This window comes from Sturnira hondurensis, unplaced genomic scaffold (assembly GCF_014824575.4).
Source record: "Sturnira hondurensis isolate 20B ecotype Veracruz unplaced genomic scaffold, ASM1482457v3 Scaffold0020642, whole genome shotgun sequence".
In the NCBI taxonomy this organism is placed as follows: Eukaryota; Metazoa; Chordata; class Mammalia; order Chiroptera; family Phyllostomidae; genus Sturnira; species Sturnira hondurensis.
Genome location: NW_028093273.1, coordinates 4,035,826 through 4,059,136, shown reverse-complemented (window position 1 = coordinate 4,059,136; position 23,311 = coordinate 4,035,826). Strand labels below are relative to the sequence as shown.

The 23,311-nt window shown below is 42.7% G+C and overlaps 1 protein-coding gene across 3 annotated transcripts in view; it reads left to right on the top strand.

The window, feature by feature from the left end:
• The window catches only part of PCSK5 (proprotein convertase subtilisin/kexin type 5), a 424,235-nt gene extending 403,018 nt beyond the window's left edge, over positions 1–21,217 (top strand). For all 3 annotated transcript variants that reach the window (XM_037030322.1, XM_037030321.1, XM_037030323.1), the window contains 5 exons: positions 2,205–2,382; positions 5,945–6,162; positions 14,165–14,265; positions 15,990–16,176; positions 20,528–21,217. In XM_037030322.1, the coding sequence (XP_036886217.1) occupies positions 2,205–2,382; positions 5,945–6,162; positions 14,165–14,265; positions 15,990–16,176; positions 20,528–20,931 (1,088 nt within the window). In that variant the 3' untranslated portion in view covers positions 20,932–21,217. The remainder of the gene's footprint in view (positions 1–2,204; positions 2,383–5,944; positions 6,163–14,164; positions 14,266–15,989; positions 16,177–20,527) is intronic.
• The last annotated feature ends 2,094 nt before the right edge of the window (positions 21,218–23,311 follow it).

Sequence of the window (23,311 nt, the reverse complement as noted above, 5' to 3'; positions counted from 1 at the left end):
TGATCACCTGGGGCGCCCTCACGCAGACAAGACGTCTTATCAGTACAAGGTGGTCTTCTCTTAAAGTAGGGATACGAATCGGGCTAGAACTGAGACTTCGGTGCTAAGGTATAATACAGAACACACTGTGTAACCCTGCACACAGTCCCCCGAGGACTGGGTACAGGACGTGCTCAGGCCTGGTCTTCTCATATTCTCCCACCCCATCCCTCAGCACTGCCCTTTCAAGGGTCAGGCTAGGCATGAACTGGATGATTCCTCCAAAGGCTGTGGTAGACTGAACAATTACTAAACACCCCAAAACAAGACTCACCCCCTAAAAATGTCCGAATCCTAATCCCAAGATCCTGGGGATATGTTACCTAACATGGCAAAAGTGATTTTGCAGATGTGATTGCTCTAGTAGTGTTGATTTGGGAGGATTATCTTGGGTTATCACAAGGGTCCACATAAAAGAGGGGGCAGCATTGTCAGTTAGTAGTTCAAGGCGATGTGATGTCAGAGCAAAAGAACAGAGAGATAGAGACAGAGAGAGAGAAGATGCTACGTTCTGACTATGAAGACGGAGGAAGGAGCCATAAGCCGAGGAGTGCAGGTGACCTCTAGAAGCTGAAAAGGGCGAAGAAACAGATTCTCCCCAGGGCCTCTGCAGGGAACACAGCCCTCTAGACCCATTTTAGAAACCTGACCTCCAGACTGTAAGATAATACTGCTGTGCTGTTTTGAGCCATTAAATTTGTGGTAATACAGAAATATTACAATCGCAATAGAAAACTAACACAGAGCTGTCTCATCTTTAAGGGATTAAGGACTCCCCCTAGTTACCCAGATGCATCAGCTAGACAATGAACCATCCTCAGCATCCACCTTTAACAAACTAGCCACCAAACACACACTGAGTGGGTACCTGGCCCTGTGCCAGGTGCTGGAAAAGAATGGCATGACCTGCCCTCAAGCAGCTCACAGAGCCTCCCAGTACAGAAGTTGAGTCCACTGAAGCTCTAATATGATTTAGCTTTTCCACTAGTGCCTGTGCTTACTGCTGACTGAAGTTACAGAAACAACTGGCTCATGGTCTGGTCTAGACTTGACCAGCGGCTAACACTGAAAATGCAGGACAGCCTGACTTCCACTCAGTGAAGTCAAGCTGAGCTGGAAGAAGGTGCTTCTAAGAGCTGCATGCTAAACTGTAAAGCCAGCAAATTTCCTTTTTTTTTTTTGCTTTCTAACTGAATCACCCTCAATTTTCACCCCTAAATGTTGTTAAGGAAGATGATAAGAATCAGTGGCTCCACTAGGGTTGGTGGAGGAAGGACAGCAGTGGTGTGGGCCTGAACAGTTCAACTCCAATTCACTCTCTGTACAGAGCAGAGGATTTAAGGTTGTTTTTCTTTTAAAGATTTATTCATTCATCTTCAGACAGATGAGAAGGGAGGGAGAAAGAGAGGGAGAGAAGCACCAATGAGTGGTTGCCTCTTGCACACCGCCCCCTACTGGGGACCTGGCTGCAACCCAGGCAAGTGTTCTGACTGGGAATTGAACCAGTGACCCTTTGATTCACAAGCCAGCACTCAATCCACTGAGCCACACCAGCCAGGACCAGAGGATTTAAGATTTTAATTGTTAAATACATGGGCAAAATAGAGTCTGCCCTGATAGAAATGCTTTATATCTGGGCTCACGCAACTGAGGAACTAAAGTTTTAATTTTATTTCATCTTAAATTCACTTAAATTTCAAGAGCCACAGTGTGCTGGCAGCACAGCAGAACTGAGTGTTAAATCTGACATGTATCAAAGGAAATACATTGAAGACTATCTAGAAAGTTGAAATTGTGGGAAGGTGTCATTACATGTTCTGCCTTCTTCAGCGAAGCCTTGACTCAGCCCCTGCCTTAAATGTATGCCCTCTCCTGGGAGGCCCCATACATTCTCTGGCTTATCTGGACAGACTGGTTTCTGTTCTGCCCAACACGGCCAGTCCACTCTGACTTCCGTTTTCTCTCACCTTCTAAAGGCCTTATGGTTGATTCTATTGCTTGGATATTCATCTTAGTTCCCAAGGATACCCATCAGCACACAGGACACTGTCTCATCCCTCCTGCACCCCCTTTTCCCCCACGGTAGAGAGTGGGGAACATACAGAGGAGGTCTGGGAGGCTTGTGTCACACATGATCCCAAGACAGACTCTTCCTTCCTTGGCAGACACAACTTGTGTGCAGGACTGCCCCGAGAGCTACTATGCTGATGAGGACAGCCACCAGTGTGCCCCCTGCCACAGCTCTTGCAAGACATGCGAAGGGAGACACAGCATGCACTGCCTCTCCTGCCGACCAGGCTGGTTCCAGCTGGGAAAGGAGTGCCTGCCCCAGTGCAGGGAAGGGTAAGTTGTTCAACACACTTTTCCCTCATTTGATCCCATAACCACTCCAGAACTCACTATCAGCAAACCCATTCTGCAGGTGAGGAAGCTACTCTCAGAACACTTACAGAGCCAGACTGAAGTCTCACTGCCAGGAAGGGACAAGGATGAGAGTCCACCCAGGCCTAATAGTCTCTAAAGGACTTCTGCCAGTTCAGAGTAACGGAAAAAGTAAACAGGAGAGGCCAACTTGATGAGAGAACACAAAGGGTCAGACTGTCAAATCAGACTCATGGGCCAAACATCCCTGAAAATTCAAAGGTTACGAGCAATCACTAGAAGTGAAGCATTCTTCCTTTAGAGAAATCCAAGACCATGAATGTAGGTTCTTTCTCTTCTGCATTCAGAGTTGTTCGGATCACAGTTAATGTGTGAGGTCTAAGCAATGTATGGGTAACACTGCTTTCACAAAAGAAATAATTACAGTTAAATATCTCCATTCAACTCTCCACTAATTCTCTTATCTGCCATGCCCCCCTTAAACCCACAAATTAGATTTAGTTATCAGGCAACCTGAACACACAGGTGTATCCTTCTAAAAGCATTTCACAAATATGAACTCTCTATTATTTTTCTGCCGGGAAAAACTATTAGCATATTTATCAGAAAGTCCGCTGACAAGCCTATTTGGAAGAAGATTTGACTGGGTCATCCCTTTTCCACCCCTAGGCATTCGCAGTAAAAAGAAAGATTGATTACAGGCCTTTGCTAACTCTTCTTCCCAATAAGTAACCTAGAGCACTGAGAGTTTCCAGACCCAAATCGAAAAGCTGTAACCTTAAACTTTCCACACGTGCTTGTGCCCAAACTGGAGCATCTCTTTAGTTCTATGGCGATCACTGCTTGTATGACTCATTTTGGTACTGTACCTGCCTTGGGTTTTGATTTACCTCGTTCATTTGCTCCTTCATTGAACACATGCCTAGTGAGGAGCACCTTGTATGTGTAAGATGAGTAAGTAATCTTCCTCCAATCAAGTCCTTCAATATTCTTGTGCACAAGAAAGGGAGTATAATCCTGTGATCTAAATAGATTGCAGACAATGGAATTAAGAAGTCGATTTTTCCACTGTCTGCGAATTTCTTTCCCAATTTCTTCCCATTGGGAAGACAGGCATGGATTGCCATAAATCTTTTTAATGGAGAATAAATAGGGTGTTAATAAGGTATAAGTGGAGATATTTGACTGAAACTGTTCCTCTAGTAAAATCCATGATCCACATGCATTGCATAAACTTCATATGTTAACTCTCTTGGCCTTGGAAAGGCAGGTATATAATTGTCTGTACCCGGTCCCAACTCACACAGGTATTTTAGTGTTTGGCCTCAGAGCAGGATCTTAAAGGCCCCAGTTAACTGTTTGTGCTTATGCACAAGATCAGGCTCAAGAAATTCACAGTCACCTTATGTAAAGAGTCATCAAAGTAAGCAGTGGCACTGTACTCTTCTTTTAATCTGATCCGGTAAAATCCCCACGTTCTTTCTTTCAGCATTACCCTTTGTTTAACTTGAATATATTGGAGGTGACTCTGGTTAACAAAATTACACAGGTTTCATGTTCCCAATTCCACAACACATCATCGGTACAATGTACAGTGTGTTCAGCACCCCAGGTTAAGTCTTTGTCCATCTCAGCATTACCCTTTGATAATTTTTAAAACCTGCTTGGTATTGATAAGCTTTTAACCCATAGGGTCCTATTGATTCTTTTTGTCTTCATAACATTAGTAAAGAATGTTTGTAGGCTGCTTTACAGTTTATATAGTATTTCCACTCATTATGTGTCTTTACTTTATGATTTGATTCTACAACTATCCTATGAGGTTGATAATATTCTCTCCACAGATGAGGAAAGCAAAGCTCAGAGAGATTAAATGACTTAGTCAAAGTCCCATAGCTACTTATACATGGTGAAGTTAAAACCAAAAATGAGATCTCCTGACTGCAATCCTGTGTATTCCCTCCATTCTGTATGGCTTTTCACTCTTCCCTGTTGCTTTCTCTTTGAAATCTTCTGTGATCTTTATCGACTCTTCAGTTGGCGGTTGGTGCTTTCTTTTGTTCTCTCATCATCTTGTCTCTCAAATACCTCAGAATGTCACTGAGTGATTCATTGTTACTGCTCTTCAGTAACTGTTCTCCACCTAATGCAGAAAGGGGAACAAGGCTTTATTTGCTACAAGCCGGGCCACTGAGGTCCAAGTGTCCTCACTCAGATCAGTGACAGGTGGCTAGGGAGAGGCAGGCTCAGCATTACATAGCCATGGAGTAGTTTTCAACAAGCCAGTACAACCAAAATAATCCTTAATTAGTTTTGCACCAGAGAAACCAAGGGTGGAACCTCTGGGTTTCTAGGATAACTTCAGAGTGCAGAGGTCCAGAGATGCCCAGACAGCTCAGGCGGCCCTCTAGAATTCATCTTTGACAATGATTCCTGTTCTCGCTCCTATCTTATGTGAATTTTTAAATTTACCTTCAAATAATGCACTGCTTTGTTACAGTAGCACCTAACAGATAAATTCAAACTGTATTTCCCACTTTACTAGCAGTCTCACCTTAAGCAAACTGCCTAAACTCTCTGAGCCTCGGGTTTTACATATGTAAAATACAAATGTCATAAGGCTTGCTATGAGGATTAATCATAAAATTCATAATTATCACTAATATACATTAATTACTCATAATGTTTTGGGCACAGTTCTAACAAGTTTCTCAATAACAACTTGTTTAACTTTAGGTACTTACTGTACATTACCCCATATTACAGATCTGAGACACAGAGAGGTTGTGTGACTTGTCCAAGCTCACACAGCTCATTAGTGATATGACTGGGCTTTGACCCCAGGTAACCTAGTTTCAAAGGGAAAGCTCCTAACTGCCACACTCTAGTGTTTCATTTTTAGGTTCACTAAGATGAAAAATATTAAGTGTATCAAGTTCCTAGTGTACTATTAGGTATATAGCAGAAACCTAATGAACAGTGATTACTGTCATAGTTAGCCTACAAAAATCTTTTCAATAGAAATTACATCTGTTATTATGAAAACATCAACATCACTTATGTCACCTGCTATTTCCAGATGGTCTTTAAATTGAGAAATTAAAAGAACCGCTCAGAGGTACATTTAAAATGTCTTCCATTCTCCGGTTCCATTCAACACAGCTTAAAGCTTGAATTTTTCAAGTGGAGAAGCATAAGGGTGTATAGAAGGCAATGGTAGTTAATAATCATTGTGGCGCTACTACGTGTGATAAGAACAAGGTCCTTTCATGTGTGTTGTCTAATTTAATCCTCATAAATAGCAGGGGGAGACTGTAATACCTAATTTACAGATAAGAAAACTGAGAATCATTAGCATTATTAGTTAGTAATAAATCTAATGAATTAAGGTTGTAAGTAAAGAATCTTAATTCTTTCAGCTTATAACTAAATGGACACTGTGGGACTAACCATGATTTTCCCGCCACACCCAACTTGGGAGCAAAGCTCAGAATTCAGTCTTTGCTTCCCTCCTTGGTTGCAGATATTATGCAGAAAACTCCACTGGACGGTGTGAAAGGTGCAACAAGAGCTGCAAGGCCTGCCGGGGCCCGCGGCCCATGGACTGCCTGACTTGCGATACATTTTTCTTTCTGCTCCAATCCAAGGGAGAGTGTCTTCGCACCTGCCCAGAGCATTACTACGCAGATCAAAGGACAAAGACCTGTAAGAGATGCCATCCGACTTGCCATGAATGCGAAGGTGAGGGTGCACTTATCATTTTGCATGTGTGAGTGGAAAGGTACAAAGTTTTCCTTCCTGCTTAGCCCCTCTCTTTCTTTCCACCACCTTTAGTGGTTCCTCTTGCTTGCCAACCTCATAACCAATCCTCTACCGCTTCAGCACCCTCTGTGTTCTCTGCGGGTCTGCAGCTGCCCTCCGACCTGGGCTACACTGCTGCCTCGTCAGAGTCTCCCATCCTTCAAGACCCAGACACAGGTATTGTCTCCTCCAGGAAGCGTTTTACACCTAGTCTGTCTTCTTTCTCCACCTGCTGAGCATGGAATCTGCTGCCTAGCAAAATTTTATATATTTTCATTATTTCAACAGTTAGTTATCTGCCTCAAACTCTCCCAAGCTCCATTCCTGGTTTCCAGATACCTATTTATTTGCCCCTTAAAGTCAACATGTCCCAGAGCAAACCCAATCTGGGTTTCCTCTGATATTCACTCTTTCTGATAATGGGTCCACTCTCCAACCAACTGCCCAGTTTTAAAACCTTGAAGTTATCTACCCCTTGCCTCCTGTCCCACCTACCTACCCTTCTACAGTGGTGAATTTCAAGGTCTATTAACTGTCTCTCCTAAACATTCTCTCTCCTAAGCATTTACTCAGATATTCTTCTGCATTCTCACTATCCTCATTCTCCATTCTCAGGATTTCTAGCCGACTTTCTGAAACAGCCAGCATGACGCCCTGGCTCTGGTCTTGAGCTCTTCCCCCAGGTCATCCTGTACCATAGTGCCACAGTGATCTTTCTGAAACCCCTATCTGCTCATTTTTTTGCCATAGCTTGACATATAAATGTGATCATGATAATTGCTCAACATTCAGGAAGGAAATGCCTCTGTAGATAAAAAAAAAGGGGGCCACATCCTAAACCTGACAAGTTCAGGGGAGGCCTGCATGGAGGGCCCTACAAACTCAGACACTGAAAGTAACCACATAGGATGGTCTGAACATAAGAATTCCTAACTGAAAAAGGATCATAACTGGTAGTCATGTCCTAGCCCTGCATTCTTTGACAAAGGTGAGTCTTTCCTTTAAGTGAGCCTGTCTATTATCTTTTTGCATCTAAGATAACATAACTTTGAAACGTCAGCGTCATCGTCTTTTCCAGACTCCTCGAGCCACCAACTCCCTGCACCAGAGCATGGGGCCACAAAAACCACTCATTGTCATCTTCTTCCACAAATATCACCTCATGTGCTGTAAATACGAATTATTAACTATCCTGTACCCACCAATGTAAACAAAGTATGTGTTTCTCTATTTTTTCTTTTTATCCTATCCTGGAGATTTCCCCACTTTGCTTTCTCCTACCCCCTTAACTATCACCAGTGGATTCCATGTAACTCTCCTTACATCTCCTCATTTGATTCTAATGTAGCTACAAAACTTTGGTCATTCACCAAAGCATTTTCTCAGTCCACTGAGATTTTGCTGCCTGCCAATTGTCAGTGTCTCAAATAAACTCATAAAAAGTCTCTACAGGTTTGGAGGTTTCTTAGGTCACTACCTCCTACAATATTTCAATTGTTAAAACTTTTGAGTTTAATACTGATAGCTGGTAGAGTACATTCCTGTTATCCTTTCAAAACTATGTTGGCTATTTCTAGCTCTTTTTCTATATACATTTTATCATCAACATTCCCTCTAGAAAGCCTACCCTAACAACCTCCACTCTGTATTCCTTCAGTACTCTGCATTCATTCATCTGTTTACTAATTCAACAAATATTTACCCACGACGAAGGCCCAGACAATGTCCATACAACTATGAACATGACAGTCAAGGTCTCTGAAGCCCAGAAAGCATATTTTGTAATGGTTTACTTATTCTTTGTTCCTCACTGTAGACTGAAGTCATCAAAGGTATGAATTATTGTCTTACCTTTGTAGCTCTAGAACGGAGCACTGTTGCAGGCAGAGGCTGCCCGGTCACATCAGGGGCGCCTCGGCAGATGGTGGCAGCACCAAGCAGGGAGGTCATTTGTACCTGCTGGGATCCTGAGGGGACAGCCACAGGCTCCAGCCCGTACAGCAATGGCCTGGGATTCAGGCAGAGGCCCGCGCCGGCCCAACGCCCCAGCTATGGCAGCGGCGACCCTAGTCCATGATTCATCTCAGACCATGGAGCTGTGCCCTCTGTATGGCTTCCACCTCCAGCCCAACACAAAGATGACCATCCGTGTGGCCCATCTGCAGCTGAAGCATCAGGGAAGCCCACATCCAACTGGGAGATAACAGAAAGGCTGACAAGCAAGGTGTTCTCCGCCCGCCAGATTTCCAACAGCACTGTGGCCTTCATCTGCTTCAAGGGTGGAGTGGAGAACAAGAGTCTGGTCAAGTCGCCTGCCTCGAGGGCAAAACCATCCTCAAGGTGCGCACCACCAAGGTCAAAATCAAGGTGTGCACCAGCCACCATTGGGGCTCCTCCTTCCACGACGCAGCAGGGAGAGGGGCCGTCAGGATTTCCCTGGACGGACTACCCTCAAGACGGTTCGTCTGGTAGGAACGAAGCTCAGAGAAGCGTAGTGAGAAGGTTTCAGTGAAAGTGTTTGCGACGCGCGGGGAAGCGTGGAACAGGGACATTCCGGAGTTTCCATTTCCGGACATTCCATCCCTACAACAAGAGGTCAGGATGGAAGCTCCACACCTGGTTTCGTGGGACCCTGAACCTTCCAGGGTGCGTCCCGGACCGCGCGTGCGCGGGCTTCATGCAGACCCAGAGCGCCTGCGCGGGGGAAGCGCTGTACTGAGCGCAGCGTGACCTGCCCTCAACCTCGAGGCTCCTTTTGATTCTACCAAACAGGAGACTGGTGTGTCAGCCAAGAAGCAGCAACCTGGAAGGCAGGAACTTCAGTAGCTGGAACAGCAAAGAGGAGAAAAGTAAACGCCGAGGTAAACAGGCGGAGGAGACAGAACTAGAAGGATTAGAGAACAAAGAAGAGAGGAGGAGTTTCACAAGAGGGAACAAAACCAGAGGGACTGTAAACTTCAGTGTTGCAATCAGAAAGGGCTCCGGAAGCTACAGAGGAGCAGGAAAAGCTACCAGAAAAGATCAGAGTGGACGAGGGAAAGATCCTGCTGGCTAACGGGATTCTGCAGTCCCTCGGGCTGCCTGGGAGCAGTGGAATGCTTGGTCTGAATCTTCTGCACCGAGCCGCCTTGGCCTGTGCTGTGCTAGGGTCCCTGCGTTCCTCTGAAAAGCGCAGCCAGGCACAGCCTCTACTTTCCTCTGCTAGTTGCAACCATAATCTAAAGAAATGTCTTCATACTGAGAAGGGGGAAGAAAACTAGAGAAAGTCACCTTCAGTGATATAAACATTAAATTAGTCTTACCTAGTCCTGGCTGATGTGGGTCAGTGGATTCAGTGCCAACCTAGGAGCCAAAGAATCACCCCTTTAGTTCCCGGTGGTGGGCGCACATGCCTGGGTTGCGGGACAGGTCCCCAGCTCGGGTGGTGGGAAAGGCACCCAGTCTCTGTGTCTCTCACACATGGATGTTTCTCTCCCTTTCTTTCTCCCTCCTTTCCCTTCTCTCTAAAAATAAATAAAACCTTAAAAAAATTACTCTTAGCTAGAAAATGCCTAGACTAGGGAACAATCTACATTATCCTGGAAATAAGCACGTGCTATTCAACCCAGTTCTAGCATTTCTTTTAGGTATCTCAAGGCATGGTGTTTCAACGGTATCCAATAGAAATATAATGCAAGCCACATGTATAGTTTTTTAGATGTTTAGTAGTCACATTTTAAAAAACAGGTAAAATGGATTCATATATTTTCTTTAACATCAGATTAGTATCATTTGAACATGTAAACGACATAAAATTGAGATATTTTACACTGCCTTTTTGTAAGTATTTGAAATCTGATGTTTATTTTACATGTATAGCACAACTCAAGTTGGGCTAGCCGTGTTTCAAGTGCTCATAGCCACAGGTGACTGTTGGCTAATGTATTGGATACCGCATCTCTAATTTAGAACAGTGGTTCCAAGTAACATTTTCAGATGAAATCTTGGCCTGAATCCTCTCATGCAAATTGACCAAGGAATAGCTGCTCTGGTTGGAGCACTGGAGGTAGCTCAGGGTCCCATCTCACACCCAGCATTTGCCTCTCCCCACCATTTCCAGACAACTCCAAGAAAACTCTACAAACAGAGGTTCACACTCCTCACTTGCAATTAACTTCAACTTTGGAAATAATTTCCCTTCCAAACAAACTGCATTAAGTCAGTATTCATTTGTGTATGTCTGTGTGTGTGTGGGGGGGGGGAGGTGTGGTTCATTCCAGAGCCACAGAGAGTTGCTGCTCAAGGCTTTGAATCAGAATAAAATAACAAATGAGAGATGACATTGAATTGGGGCTGCAGTGGGTGGTAGAAAGTTGGCATTGCCATTGGCCACATCATAGTAAATACTGGCTTTCTGTCAGGTTTTTGAAAAGTTGAAGGTATCCCTGGTACCACCATTACTGAATGTGTAGGGCTTTTTTCCCAACTAGAATTGCCTGATAAAATACTGTGTTTTCATCTGATAANCACTTGCAATTAACTTCAACTTTGGAAATAATTTCCCTTCCAAACAAACTGCATTAAGTCAGTATTCATTTGTGTATGTCTGTGTGTGTGTGGGGGGGGGGAGGTGTGGTTCATTCCAGAGCCACAGAGAGTTGCTGCTCAAGGCTTTGAATCAGAATAAAATAACAAATGAGAGATGACACTGAATTGGGGCTGCAGTGGGTGGTAGAAAGTTGGCATTGTCATTGGCCACATCATAGTAAATACTGGCTTTCTGTCAGGTTTTTGAAAAGTTGAAGGTATCCCTGGTACCACCATTACTGAATGTGTAGGGCTTTTTTCCAAACTAGAATTGCCTGATAAAATACTGTGTTTTCATCTGATAAGTCTGAAAACGATTTCCCAACCCCTAGTACAGAGCAGTAGGCTAGTGGGGAGAAGAGGAGGAAAATTGGTTTCTAATCAAGATCAGTCAACCATCATTAAGGTCATTCAATCAAAACAGAATACCAGCTTTCTAAGACTTTTGTGGGGATTAGAGTAATTAGTGATGTTGTACATATGGTGTTTTTAAAAAGTGTAAATTTCTGTAACTGGGTTTGATATCTCCTGAGTAGATTCAGGATGATGGTTTTCTAGTCCCAAAAGTTCATCAGTACAACCAGACTATACTATTCAGTACTAAAGAGATACAAACTATCAAACCATAAAAGCGTATGGAGAAAACTGGAATGCTTCCTACTAAGTGAAAGAAGCCGATCTGAAAGGCTACATGTGATTCCAACTACATGACATTCTGGAAGAGGCAAAACTATGGGGGCAATAAAAGGATCAGTGGTTGCCAGGGACAGGGGGTGAAGAGGATGAATAGGCTGAGCACAGAAGATTTTTAAGGCAATGAAAACACTGCATGATACTGTAATAATGGATACATCACTATACATTTGTCCAAGTTCATAGAATGTGCAACACCAAGAGTGAACCCTATTGTAAACTATGGACTTTGAGTGTACAAAATTTAAGGACAGGTTCTCTCTTGAGCTATATGCTGATTTAAAAAAGTATGAATTCCTTTCTTAAACCATTATCAGGAAAGAGGAAAATTTTGCAACCTACATAAGTAACTTGTCAACTACATTATATTTTATTCACATTTCACTCCCTAATAATATTAGGGTATAAAAAAAGTGTAAAAACACTGAGTGGCAGGGGAGGGGGGCCGGGGTACAGCACACCAAGGCTTCATATGTATGTATGTGTGTATGTGTGTATGTATGTTTGTGTACAACTGGATCTTCCATAATTAGCTCATTTCTTGCCTTTAGACATTTAACTTTTTACCTATCCTCCTTACAAAATTGTTTGAAATAAAAATCCAGGCTGAGAAGCCAAACCCTCCTAAATCTCCTCTCTGTGTGAATAATGCCACGAACAGCCCCCAGGAGGTTGCTCAATCATTTCATTGGTGAATTCATCCTATGGGGGTCAGTCCAAGAAAGAGCAGATGGCGAGCTGCTCTGAATTTTAAGGAAATACCAGAGCTGTCTTTATAGGCCCCAAGGCTCCTGCAGATCCTTAGAAGCAATGATAAATGTAGGATGTTAAACTTGAAAACAATAGAAAACATTCTGGAAACTTACAAACTGCCTTTCGCAAAAGACCCTGGGTGCCCTAAGTATGGAGGTTTTGCAATAAATCAGTGGAGAAGATGTAAATGGAGTCACTGATTTGTTACCCAAGGTGACAGATAGTACCCTCTGGGATGGCCCAAGATCTAGGCCTCAGCCAAAATGCTGCTGGTCTTCAGAAAAATAGAACCAACCTTAAGGCACGCATTTTGCAACCTAACATTTTTTCCTCTTTTAATTTTTCATTTTTCCTACCCTTAATTTTGCCTCATAAAGAAAACAAAAATCAAAACAAACTCCACACTTCCATATTTTAAAATTGGAGTAAGACATGTAAGCTATATTTTAGAAAAATGTAGGGTAGAAAGGAATAAAGAAGGGAAAGATTAATTCTTTCATCAGAGACTATAATTATGTTCCAGACATGTAGGAAATTCTGTATGAAGCTAAAAGTAAAATAAAAATAGAATGGCTTTGAATTTATATCACTACAGGCAGCCCTAAGCAAAGAAGCAGCTGAGTAATAAAGGTTTATTCTCTAAGATGTTGTTTATAGCTCAAAACTCATTTTCCATGGAAACATTATAAATGATTGAGCTTGCAGATCAGGCATGAAATGTTTATCTCCATAGTGAATTTGCAGGACAGGATTCACAGTTCTCATTCAAGTTTAACTAAGCACTGTTTACAATAATATGCTTCTGATTGGAAGACCTATGCAAGTTCCAAGTCACAGTACCAGGCACATTCCACATCCTGTGTGTCTCTCTGCTTATTTTAAAGTTCTCGGCAAAAATGTCAGGGCCTTCCTAAGAGAATGAACTAGAACTCAGGACTCCTGTCTCTGAACGCTTTCCAGAAGTTATCCTTTGACAGCTGCATGGAAAGAAATGCTTGGGTCAGCCATTCTCTGGGTTTCTGAATGAGGAGAAGGGAATTACCTCCATAGGAAAGAGAGTCTATAGCTCCAGCCTTCTTCTACTTGGCGGTTCCTGTGCTAAAGTAGAAAATAGGACAGAAAGAACACTGCACTGTGAGTCGACAAACCTGAATTTGGATCATGACTCAACCATTACCTATGTAACGGTTGAATGAGTGATTTCACATATCTGAGCCTCAGTTTTATTTAAAAAAAATAAACAAATAAGATGTCAAATTTCCAAGAAAAGAGCTTATTGTTTTCAAGAGAATTTCAAAGGAAACTATCACTACCACTTCCATATTAAGAACCAATGGACAAAGTGATCTGTTAAATTCTTTTCGCCCTGGGTTGTGTGGCTTCTCTCCCATATCAATGTTTCTCTCCCTCTCTTTCACCCTCCATTACCCCCTCTCTAAAATTAAACAAATAAAACCTTTTCTAAAACATATTTTTCAAATTCTCTTAGCCCTAGCATTTTAAGTTTCAGGTCTGGTGTTGTTCCTCAATTAGGAGCTGCCTAATCACCAGTTACTGAGTTTTAGGACCCCCAAATCAGCTGGTATTCATCCTTGTCCTCCATACAAGCTGAAAATAAGCGGAATGACAATTGAAGGTTTTATAAATGCTCTACATGATTTCTCATTCCCTGAAAATCCCATCGTTTTAATAAAAGATCTGTCATCTCCAAATCCTCAATTCCCAAACGGAAAGTTTACATCGATTGAACTGAATGAATAATTTCTAGGTGTTCACTTGGTGTCTTGTAGACTTTTTTCATATCCTCGATCAATTCACCCTTCTACTTCAATTCACTTGACATGTTCCTTATTCCCAAGTGTTCTGGAACCAAGACAAAGGCAGACATGTAAGGTCAGTCACATGACTTAGACTCGCTTTTTTCTTTCAGGAGAAGAACCACTGAAGTGCTCGTCCTGTGTGTGGAGTTACCACCTGGCGGGAGGGATCTGCGTCTCGGACTGTCTCGTGGGGCAGTACAGAGTGGGAGAGGTACTGAGTGCTGCGCGCGCGGTGGCTTCTGCCCTTCCACAGGGGGAAGGAAGCGAGCTACTTTCTGTATGTCACTTAGGCAAAGTAAAAAAAAGGCCTAAAATACTCTCTGTAGTGCCGGTGTAATATTTTAAAATCTACTATTGCATCAGAGATTAAAGGTGCTATTTACCTGTGGTTTTAATTTCAATCAAAGGAACAAAGAAGATATAAAATCGACAATGGGGAAATTCAGTAATGAGGGCCTCAGAATTAACTCTACATTCATTGCTCATAACCTTAGAAGTTTCAGGTCTACATAGGAATGTTATGTCAGAAATTAGAAATATCTTCTTTCTTACCGCATTGTGAAACATCTGAATAATGTTAGAACTACATAGTTGATGTTATTTTTCATCTCCTCTATCTCTCCACAGTGTATTAAGATATATTTTTATTTGCTTGCCCAGAAACCGTGGATTTCTGAATCCACTAACTTCTTGATTGTGTTTCCAAGCTCTAGAAATTTAGTAAATGTCTCATGGTGAAATGAACATAATGCAACATGTTCATGTATGAGGTCTCTTTACATTCCGATATTAGTACTCATTACACTTTGGTGAAACTGAGGTTTAGAGAGATTAAATCGTTGGTAAAGACCACAGGAGTAGTAAGTATTATAACAAAGTTCATTCCTGGGAATGAACCCAGGAATTCCGACTCCTAATCCAGGATTTGATGAGATAATAATAGGTGAGAAAATACTTTGTCAGTGCCCAAAACAGGCCCAGGTGCTCAAGAAAGACAATGCCCTTTCCTTTGTTTTCTGTTGTACCATCTTTCCAAAGTGAGACAGTGAAATGGGAGCTATCTTTTGTCATCTTCATTTCTAGCACCAGTGAAGGAGCAACTTGGCAGGAGGGAGGCCACTTTCTCCTCATCTCTCAATCCTCTTCCCACCCAGATTGAACTGCTTTAGTTAAACAATCACAGTTCATATTATTCTAGGACAGAGGCCAAGCAGGTAATGAGTCAAAGGTGCTTGGTCAAAGAAAACCCCAGTGCAAGACTGATGAATGGTGGAATCTGATGTGTCACCTATGTGTTGGTGACATCAGAGCAAGTGGCAGGAGTGTCCAACCCACAGCCCAGGATGGATATGAATGCAGCCCAACACAAACTTTGAGTTTACTTAAAACCTTTTTTTGTTCATCAGTTTTAATTAGTGTTTGTATATTGAATGTGTGGCCCAAGATAACTCCTCTTCAGGTGTGGCCCAGAGACACCAAAAGGTTGGACACCCCTGGTTATATCAAGTAGGAGAGCATCAGATACAAAAGTGGCATTGCCTTGTGGGAATGATGAATTTACATGTGGAACACCCCAACTTTGAAATGTGGGCAATGAATGAAAATACTTTTAATCTGCGAAGGTCAATATAAAGTGGGCCAGACAAAACTTGTCCTTGACTAGGAACAGCATGAGCTATCAGTTTGTAACCTGAGCTATTCTTGAGGCCCGTTCTCCCAGTATGTTACCCGTGGGTCTCAGAGGGAAAGGCCCGGCAATGGATCCATCCAAGTGCTGAGAGTTAGTTCTGTCTTTCATCCAGAACTGACCACCTTTCTCTTGTCCGCCATGTGCCTCCCTTCCTTACAGAGATAAGATAGAACTCCCATGTGGGATCTCCAGGGTCTTGAAAGTCCCTCCTCACTCAAAAAGAATTTCCTGGTTGTTCTTCACAGGGGGAGAAATTTAACTGTGAAAAATGCCACGAGAGCTGCGTAGAATGCAAAGGACCTGGTGCCAAGAACTGTACTGTGTGCCCTGCCAACCTGCTGCTGCTCATGGATGACAGCCGCTGCCTGCACTGTTGTGGCACCAATGATCCCAGCAATTCCCAAGAGTGCTGTGACTGCCAGGATACCACAGGTGAGGGAGGAGCACGAGCAGCCTGCAGAGGCAGGATGTAGCCTCAGGATGCTGTTGGAAGCTGGAGGGAGAAAAGGATAGAAAGTTCTGAAAAATCAACATAACTACCCTTTTAGAGAATGGCTGATATGTGCCTGCCCACTGTACTTAAAACTTGCTGTTCATAGCCCTGGCTGGTGGAGCTCAGTGGACTGAGCATGGGCCTGTAGAGCAAAGGGTCACCGGTTCGATTCCCAGTCAGGGCACATGCCTGGGTTGCAGGCATTGATGTTTCTCTTCCACTCCTTTTCCTTCCCTTCCCTTCTCTCTAAAAATAAATAAATAAAATATTTTTAAAAAAACTTGCTTTTCATCATCTAAGAAGATATTAATCCCATTTTACAGATGAGGAAACTGAGGCTCGAAAGGTATGATGAGCATGCCCATCTACACTAATGTTAAGAGGCTCATCTGGAATTAGAATGTGGGTCCATAGGTCTGCAAAGCCTGCATTTTTTCCACTACTGTGCTACCTTCAATATTAAAGCTCAAGTAGGCCTGAGTTTTATCTGTACAAATGTCTTTTATTTGAATCTTTTCTCTTTATTCTTCACTTCTGAGAAAAAAGGAAAAGAATCAACTATCAAGGAAGCTAATGCCAATATTATCTTGAAGAATCATGCTACAAAAATCAACCTGAATGTAGCCTTCCCATTAGAGACTTAAATCATGTTAGAAATGAGATTTCGGTGAAGGTGAAGTGGAAACAAACATTTTTAACCAATTCCCAGCCCCCGAAATGTCTTCCACCTCTAACTTTATCCATATGGGTATTTGGTCCTCATTGGCCACAAACTTAGAATCATTCCAAATAAAATCATTTCTTCTTAAAAAATAATTTGTTGTTTTTAATTATATTTTATTGATTATGCTATTACAGTTGTCCCAATTTTCTCCCTTTGCCCCACCCAGCACCCCCCACTCCCTCAGGCAATCCCCACACCCTTGTTCACGGGTCAAAGCAGTTCTTTGGCTGCTTCATTTCCTACACTGTACTTTACATCCCTATGGCTATTCTATAACTACCTGTTTGTATTCCTTAATCCCTCACCTCTTCACCTACTCCCTTACAACCCCCTCACATCTGGCAACCATCAAAATGATCTCCGTACGCATGATTCTGTCTCTGATCCTTTGTGGAGAATCAGCTGTACAGGGGCAGGGGAGTGGTGCTCTGGCATGGTCTGTAGCTGTCCACTGTGTGGGCAGGCCAAGGTCAGCCCCCACCTGTGTTTTGCCTGGGGCCGCCCTGCCTGAGCTATAAAGCAATCTGAGATGACTGCTACTTGTGTCGGACTTGGAGATTCCCAGGCAAGCCAAGCTGTGAATCTAGGGTGGTTACTTCTAGTACCATGGTTGGGGCCACTTAGCAAGAGGTATGAGGGCTGGGGGCTCACTGAGTCCATCTGTTGCGTGTTTGAGAGGATTTAAGACGTTGTGAAGCCACCACTTGGTGAAACCACTTGGCTTCACCACTTGTGAGGCAAAGACCAGCCTTTCACATGGAAAAGCAGCTTGGGTGAGCCCATAAATGGGGTGGGTCAGACTCTCTGGGGATATCCAGGGTAGGGCAAACAGGATTAGCCAGCTTGACGGGGTCTCAGATGTGACACCAGCCTTCTGGCTCTGTGGGGAGGGTTTAGAGAAGAGACAGTGGCCCCTGCTCACCTTGATGTCAGACACTTCACTTCCTCCCTGTATGCCACTGGTGCCTTTTAAGCTGCTGCCCTGGTGCTAGAGATAAGAGGGAGTGAGTCTGAGTAAGTTTGCGTGTGGCTTCTTTAAGAAGAACTGCTCATGACTCTAGAAGTTTCTTCCACGGACACAACCCCCACTGGTTTTTGCAGCCAGAAGTTGAGGGGACTTATCTGCCTGTCACTGGGACCCTGAGCTGGGGGACCAGGTGTGGGGCTGGGACTCCTCATTCCCAAGATATCCTTCCAGATTTTTATCCACCACATGTGCGTGAGGGACCAGCCTGTTCTGCATCTGCGCCCCACCCACCAGTCTGGATGGATGTGATTTCTTTAATCCTGTAGTTGTCAAACTTCCATTCAACTTGATTTCTGAAAGTTGAGTGATGGTTGTTCTATATTTCATATGTAATTTTGATATGGTTGTGTGAGGAGGCAAGACATGTCTAAAAATAACTTCTTAAAATAAATTCTCTGTTCCAGAAGTAGAGCATTTCCTTGGGGTTCAGATGTATCATGGCCTGTATTTTGTCCTGTATCATGGACAAAAACTCACAGCATATTTATGGAAACATATACATTTATAAAGGAAGTAGATCCGCAATCCACAAATGCTACCAGCCATTTCTACTTTATTTTTCTAATTAGCTTTTTTCAATTAAATTCTAAATAGCATCTTTCCAAAAACTAATGATTTACTCCTTTCAGCTTTCCCACCCCCACAAATGGCTGATTTTCCCAGCTCCTCATATACATCCACCTTCAGGGTCTGATTGCCTAACACGCACGCTGTGTCAGCTAAGAATAATAACCCTAATTACATCGATGGCTTTAAATGAAACCAGAAATGTGTGCATGTTGGCTGCAGATTTTCTGTAAGACTGTTCTTATTAAATACCAGTTAGTCAGCTTTCCTGGGCCTTCTGTGGTTCTCAAAGATCCACCTGGGGCAACCCTGCAAAAGTCTAAGCACTCTTGATTATCTACTCATTCTTTACTGAGGCCAGATCACAGGGGCCGCCCCTGACTCTGCAGACCGAAGACTGCAGGGCAGTAAGACGTGATTGCATACGGTGCCCTAGTAATTGAACCAACCTCAAAAGGTCTTTTATTGATTCTTCTGCCTCAGGCAGTATTTGTCTCCAAGTACCGCACACAGATTGCTTATCCGTCCCTCTGGTGCTTTCATATTTCCTCCAGGGAAAAATTCTGTGCTGTATTGCTAATGAAAGCCATAATGACAGTGCTGTTACTTTAGAAAAGAAACTAGCTTAATGGGCAAAATCCCATGAGAATGGAAGTTGCAATAAAACAGAAAACTTGTTTATCACTAACGAAAAGAGAAAGATATCGTGGTGATGAATCAGATGTAATCAGCCAATATCTAATAAGCAAAAATAATTGCCCTTAAAATAGTTGTCAGCAATATCACATCATTAAAGCTAGTATGTACAATGTACCTAGAATCTCTCATAAAATAACCGTGGAGGAAGATTCAGATGGCTCAAAAAGGATTTATGGAAAACTGTGTATTTCAGCTTGTACGTCCAATGTGGCCTGCTTGTTGTTGTTTTTTTCTTTTTCTTCTAGTTCTCTTATACTTTCTCTTGCAGTCCCAGTGGGTGTGTTAAAAAAGAGGGGGGAAAAAGTTAGGCAGCTTACTCAAGTCATACCACTTGAATAAATGGGTGAAAAGTAAGAAAAATGAACTCGTCACTGAAATTATGGCTTTATCTTTCCCTCTGTGACAGTTTTTTTAGTCCATGTTCTCAATTAAGGCATCAAAACAGAAGCTGATGAATGACAGGCAGAGCTCTCAAGGTCTGCAATCTTAATGATGATAGAAGAATTGTAAAGGTGGTACTTCTCTCCCCTGCCCACTAGACTAGGGCCACAGGATACCAAAAAGTCAAAAACAGTTGTCAAACTGTTTTATCCTAACATCTTCAGACTACAGCATGAAGTTAGGATCTTTGAGTTTGAATTCTGATTGTTCTACAAACTCTTAGCTCTGACAATGTGAAAATTCACTTCATTTCAATGGGCCTCAGTTTCTTAACTGTCAAGCAACATTGGGACGTAAGTAAATCTAAAGTTCCGCACAGAAATGAGTCAATGGGTGTTATAAATAATGTTCTGTCTTTGAATGGTGGCACAATCATGTTGGACCAGGCTTCAGAGTAGCTGGGGAAAAGTCTCAAGTCTTAGCAAAAGTCAAAGTTAGTTATTTGGCATTTAGTGAATCACGGCCCAAGATGGACTATTTTTCTCAGGAGAGAAATAGAAGAATCGATTGGTAAAGCTGGACACTTAGCAGCTGACCCATGAGGTATGGGGATGCAGGGGGCTCCCTTTGGAGAAGATCTCTCATTGAATCTCAATGACCTTCACTCCAGAAGGGTTTGATGGCAGCATCTGACATAGACTGGGACTCTCGTGCAGTCCTCACCACAGCTCTGCAGAGTGGTGCGCTTTTTAAGAAAATCAGAGAGTGACTCCACCATTTTAGATTTAAAAGATAAATGTGAAGTTCTTGACCTCGGAAACTAATTTTTCCCATTTCATCTTCTCTCATCCTCTCTCTCTCTCATCTTCCTTTTGGCGTCTTCTTCCAACAGATGAGTGCATCCTTCCAGCAAGAGAGATCGAGTCTGCCCCTGAGCATTCCAAGACGGCCTTGCTCATCAGCTCCCTCATTATGCTGGTGCTTCTTCTTGGGGTAGCTGTGATTGTCTGGAGGAAATCGCGGGGCCGAGCTCAGTCAGCGGAGAAGTCGGGCTATGAAAAGCTGGCCAACCCAAGCAAGTCTTACTCCTATAAGAGCGACTATCGCGAGAGCACCAGCTTTGAAGAGGATCAGGTGATTGAGTACAGAGACCGTGACTATGATGAGGATGACGATGATGATATAGTCTACATGGGCCAAGATGGCACTGTCTACAGGAAATTTAAGTATGGGCTGCTAGATGATGAAGATGAAGATGAGCTGGAATACGATGATGAGAGCTACTCCTACCAGTAACAGAGGCCACCCCACCCCTTCCCCTCACAGGCATGAGTGTGACCTTGACAGTTTGGGGTTTTATCCTCACACACTAGGTTGATGTGTGGGTGTTTGTATTTGTCTTCTTCACCATGATTCCAACTACATTATATAAAAACGCTGAAGTGTTTTGTTCTTCCTTTGAGTGACTAAACCCAATACACCAGAATGATTCAACCATAATTGAGATACAAGGATAAAATCTGGAGGGATTTTCCTAAAAACAATATGTCAAAATACAAAACACAGGAAGTAAAATAAGATTTGCACAGACTGTTTTATGTCATTTTTTCCCAAAAAGGAAGTAGACCTACAGAAAATCTGTTTCGTGGCTGCATTGTGAGATACCTACTGCCTTCTGGAATTCTGATATTTCTGTAAATGATTTGGGGGGATAAGGAGATGGGAGTGTTGTTTGTCTTGGGGGATTTGTCTCCCCTGATAGCTCTCTTTGGGCAGAGATTCGTTCTCTGTGGGGAGCTAGAGAAGGTTCTCCTCCTCAACCATTTAACAATTGCCCCCAGATCGCCCCTGGTGATCAAAAGAGACCACCTCTGCCGAGGCAGTCACAATCTGTTTAGAGAGGAGGAAAGAAAAACGAGGTAGCATCGCAGCTGAGGAATCGTGTTTGCTGGACTCCGATTTGTCTGTGTTAATCCAGAGTCATCGCGCTCCTGAGGATAAAGGAAGCTCAGGGAGGAGAGAGCAGCAAACCCGACGGGGGAAGTGGCTAACTTTCCACGAAGTGCAGCATTACACCCGCGAGATTTTCCAAGCGCCTATCTGGTTGGAAACATCAACTAAGGCATCAAGTAATAAAAACAAAATGGCCTTGTTAACTTACATAAAATGGATAAAATGAACAAAATTCTAAAAAAAAGACATTAGCTACTAATTCAGACAGCTTTCATGGATAGCCTGTCACAGAACTGTGGACACCCCAGAGAAAAACTTGGAATGGAGTCTCACATGGATAAATCCCAACTTTCTAGACATGAGCTTAATCCAGCTGCTGCCCAGCCTTCCAACACTTTTTGTCTCTATGATTTTTGTTTCTAGATATTCTAGGCCTCCTTTTTCCATGTTCCTGACAAGTATACACTTGAATTCATGCACCTGGGACAGTTTTCCTGCATGTAATAAATACAGAGAGAGAGGCCCTACTGTGTGACATTATCTAAGTAGGGCTTTATGGGTTTCCTTGTTAAAACACAAGTTACAGCTAGTACCAGGAGCGGACAACCACTTCTGGACAACTTATTTTCAGATGAGGATGATAATTATTAAAAAAATGTAATGCATGCCTACTATGTGCTAGGTACTGAGTTAATAATACCTTTCAAAAGAGATCACCCTACTTAATACCACCATAACTTCATGTGGTTGGTACCATTATCACTCTGTTATACAGGAAACCCAAGGCTTATGAGAGGTTAAGGTCTCAGAAAGCTAATCAAGATTCAAGGAAAAAGAATGACCCTAGAGTACATGTTCTTAATAATTATGCTACACTGGCATAAAGTGGGAAAAACATTCTAAACCTAATAAAGGCATGCCTAATATTTTATTTTAGAATATGGTAACTATATTATCTTTACTAAACTTGTGCATTTTTTAAATTCTTTTTTTAAACATGATGTGTCACTGACACAAGAAATCTCTGTGAGGAAGTCTGTGGCTTATGGAAGGCTTTGGTGTTGCTTTTTTCATTTAATTTTTTAAATCCTTGCCCAAGAACATTTTTTTTCATTGCTTTTAAAGAGAGAGGAAGGGAGAGAAAGAAACATTATATGGTTGGCACAACATGCCCATACACGCCCATATATGCCCAGACTGCTGGAGATCAGTGCTAGACCAGGTACCACCTGTGTCAGGAGCTGGTGGGCATCAGGAAGGGGGGGAATCACATGCCCCTGTGCCAGGACCATGGATTGAACCCACAACCTAGGCATGTGCCCTGACTGGGAATTGAACCCACAACCTTCCAGTTATGAGATGATACTCTAACCAACTGAGCCACACCAGCCAGGGCCTCAGTGTTCCTTTAGGGGAAAGCTCATAAAGGTTGGCCAACTTTCTCTGGAAAGGGCCAGATAGTAGATACCCAAGGCTTTGCACAACTACTAACTTGGCCGCTGTGGCATGAATGAAGCCATCTGTGACAAATGGGTGGGATGTGTTCCAATAAAATTTTATTTGTAGACACTAAAATTGGGATTTAAGATCATTTTTACATATCGTAAAAGGTTATTCTTCTTTTGATTTTTTCTTTAATCACTTAAAAATATAAAAGCCATTCATAGCTTTTTAGAAGTACAAAAACTGATGATGGGCCAGAATTGACCATTAGACTGTAGTT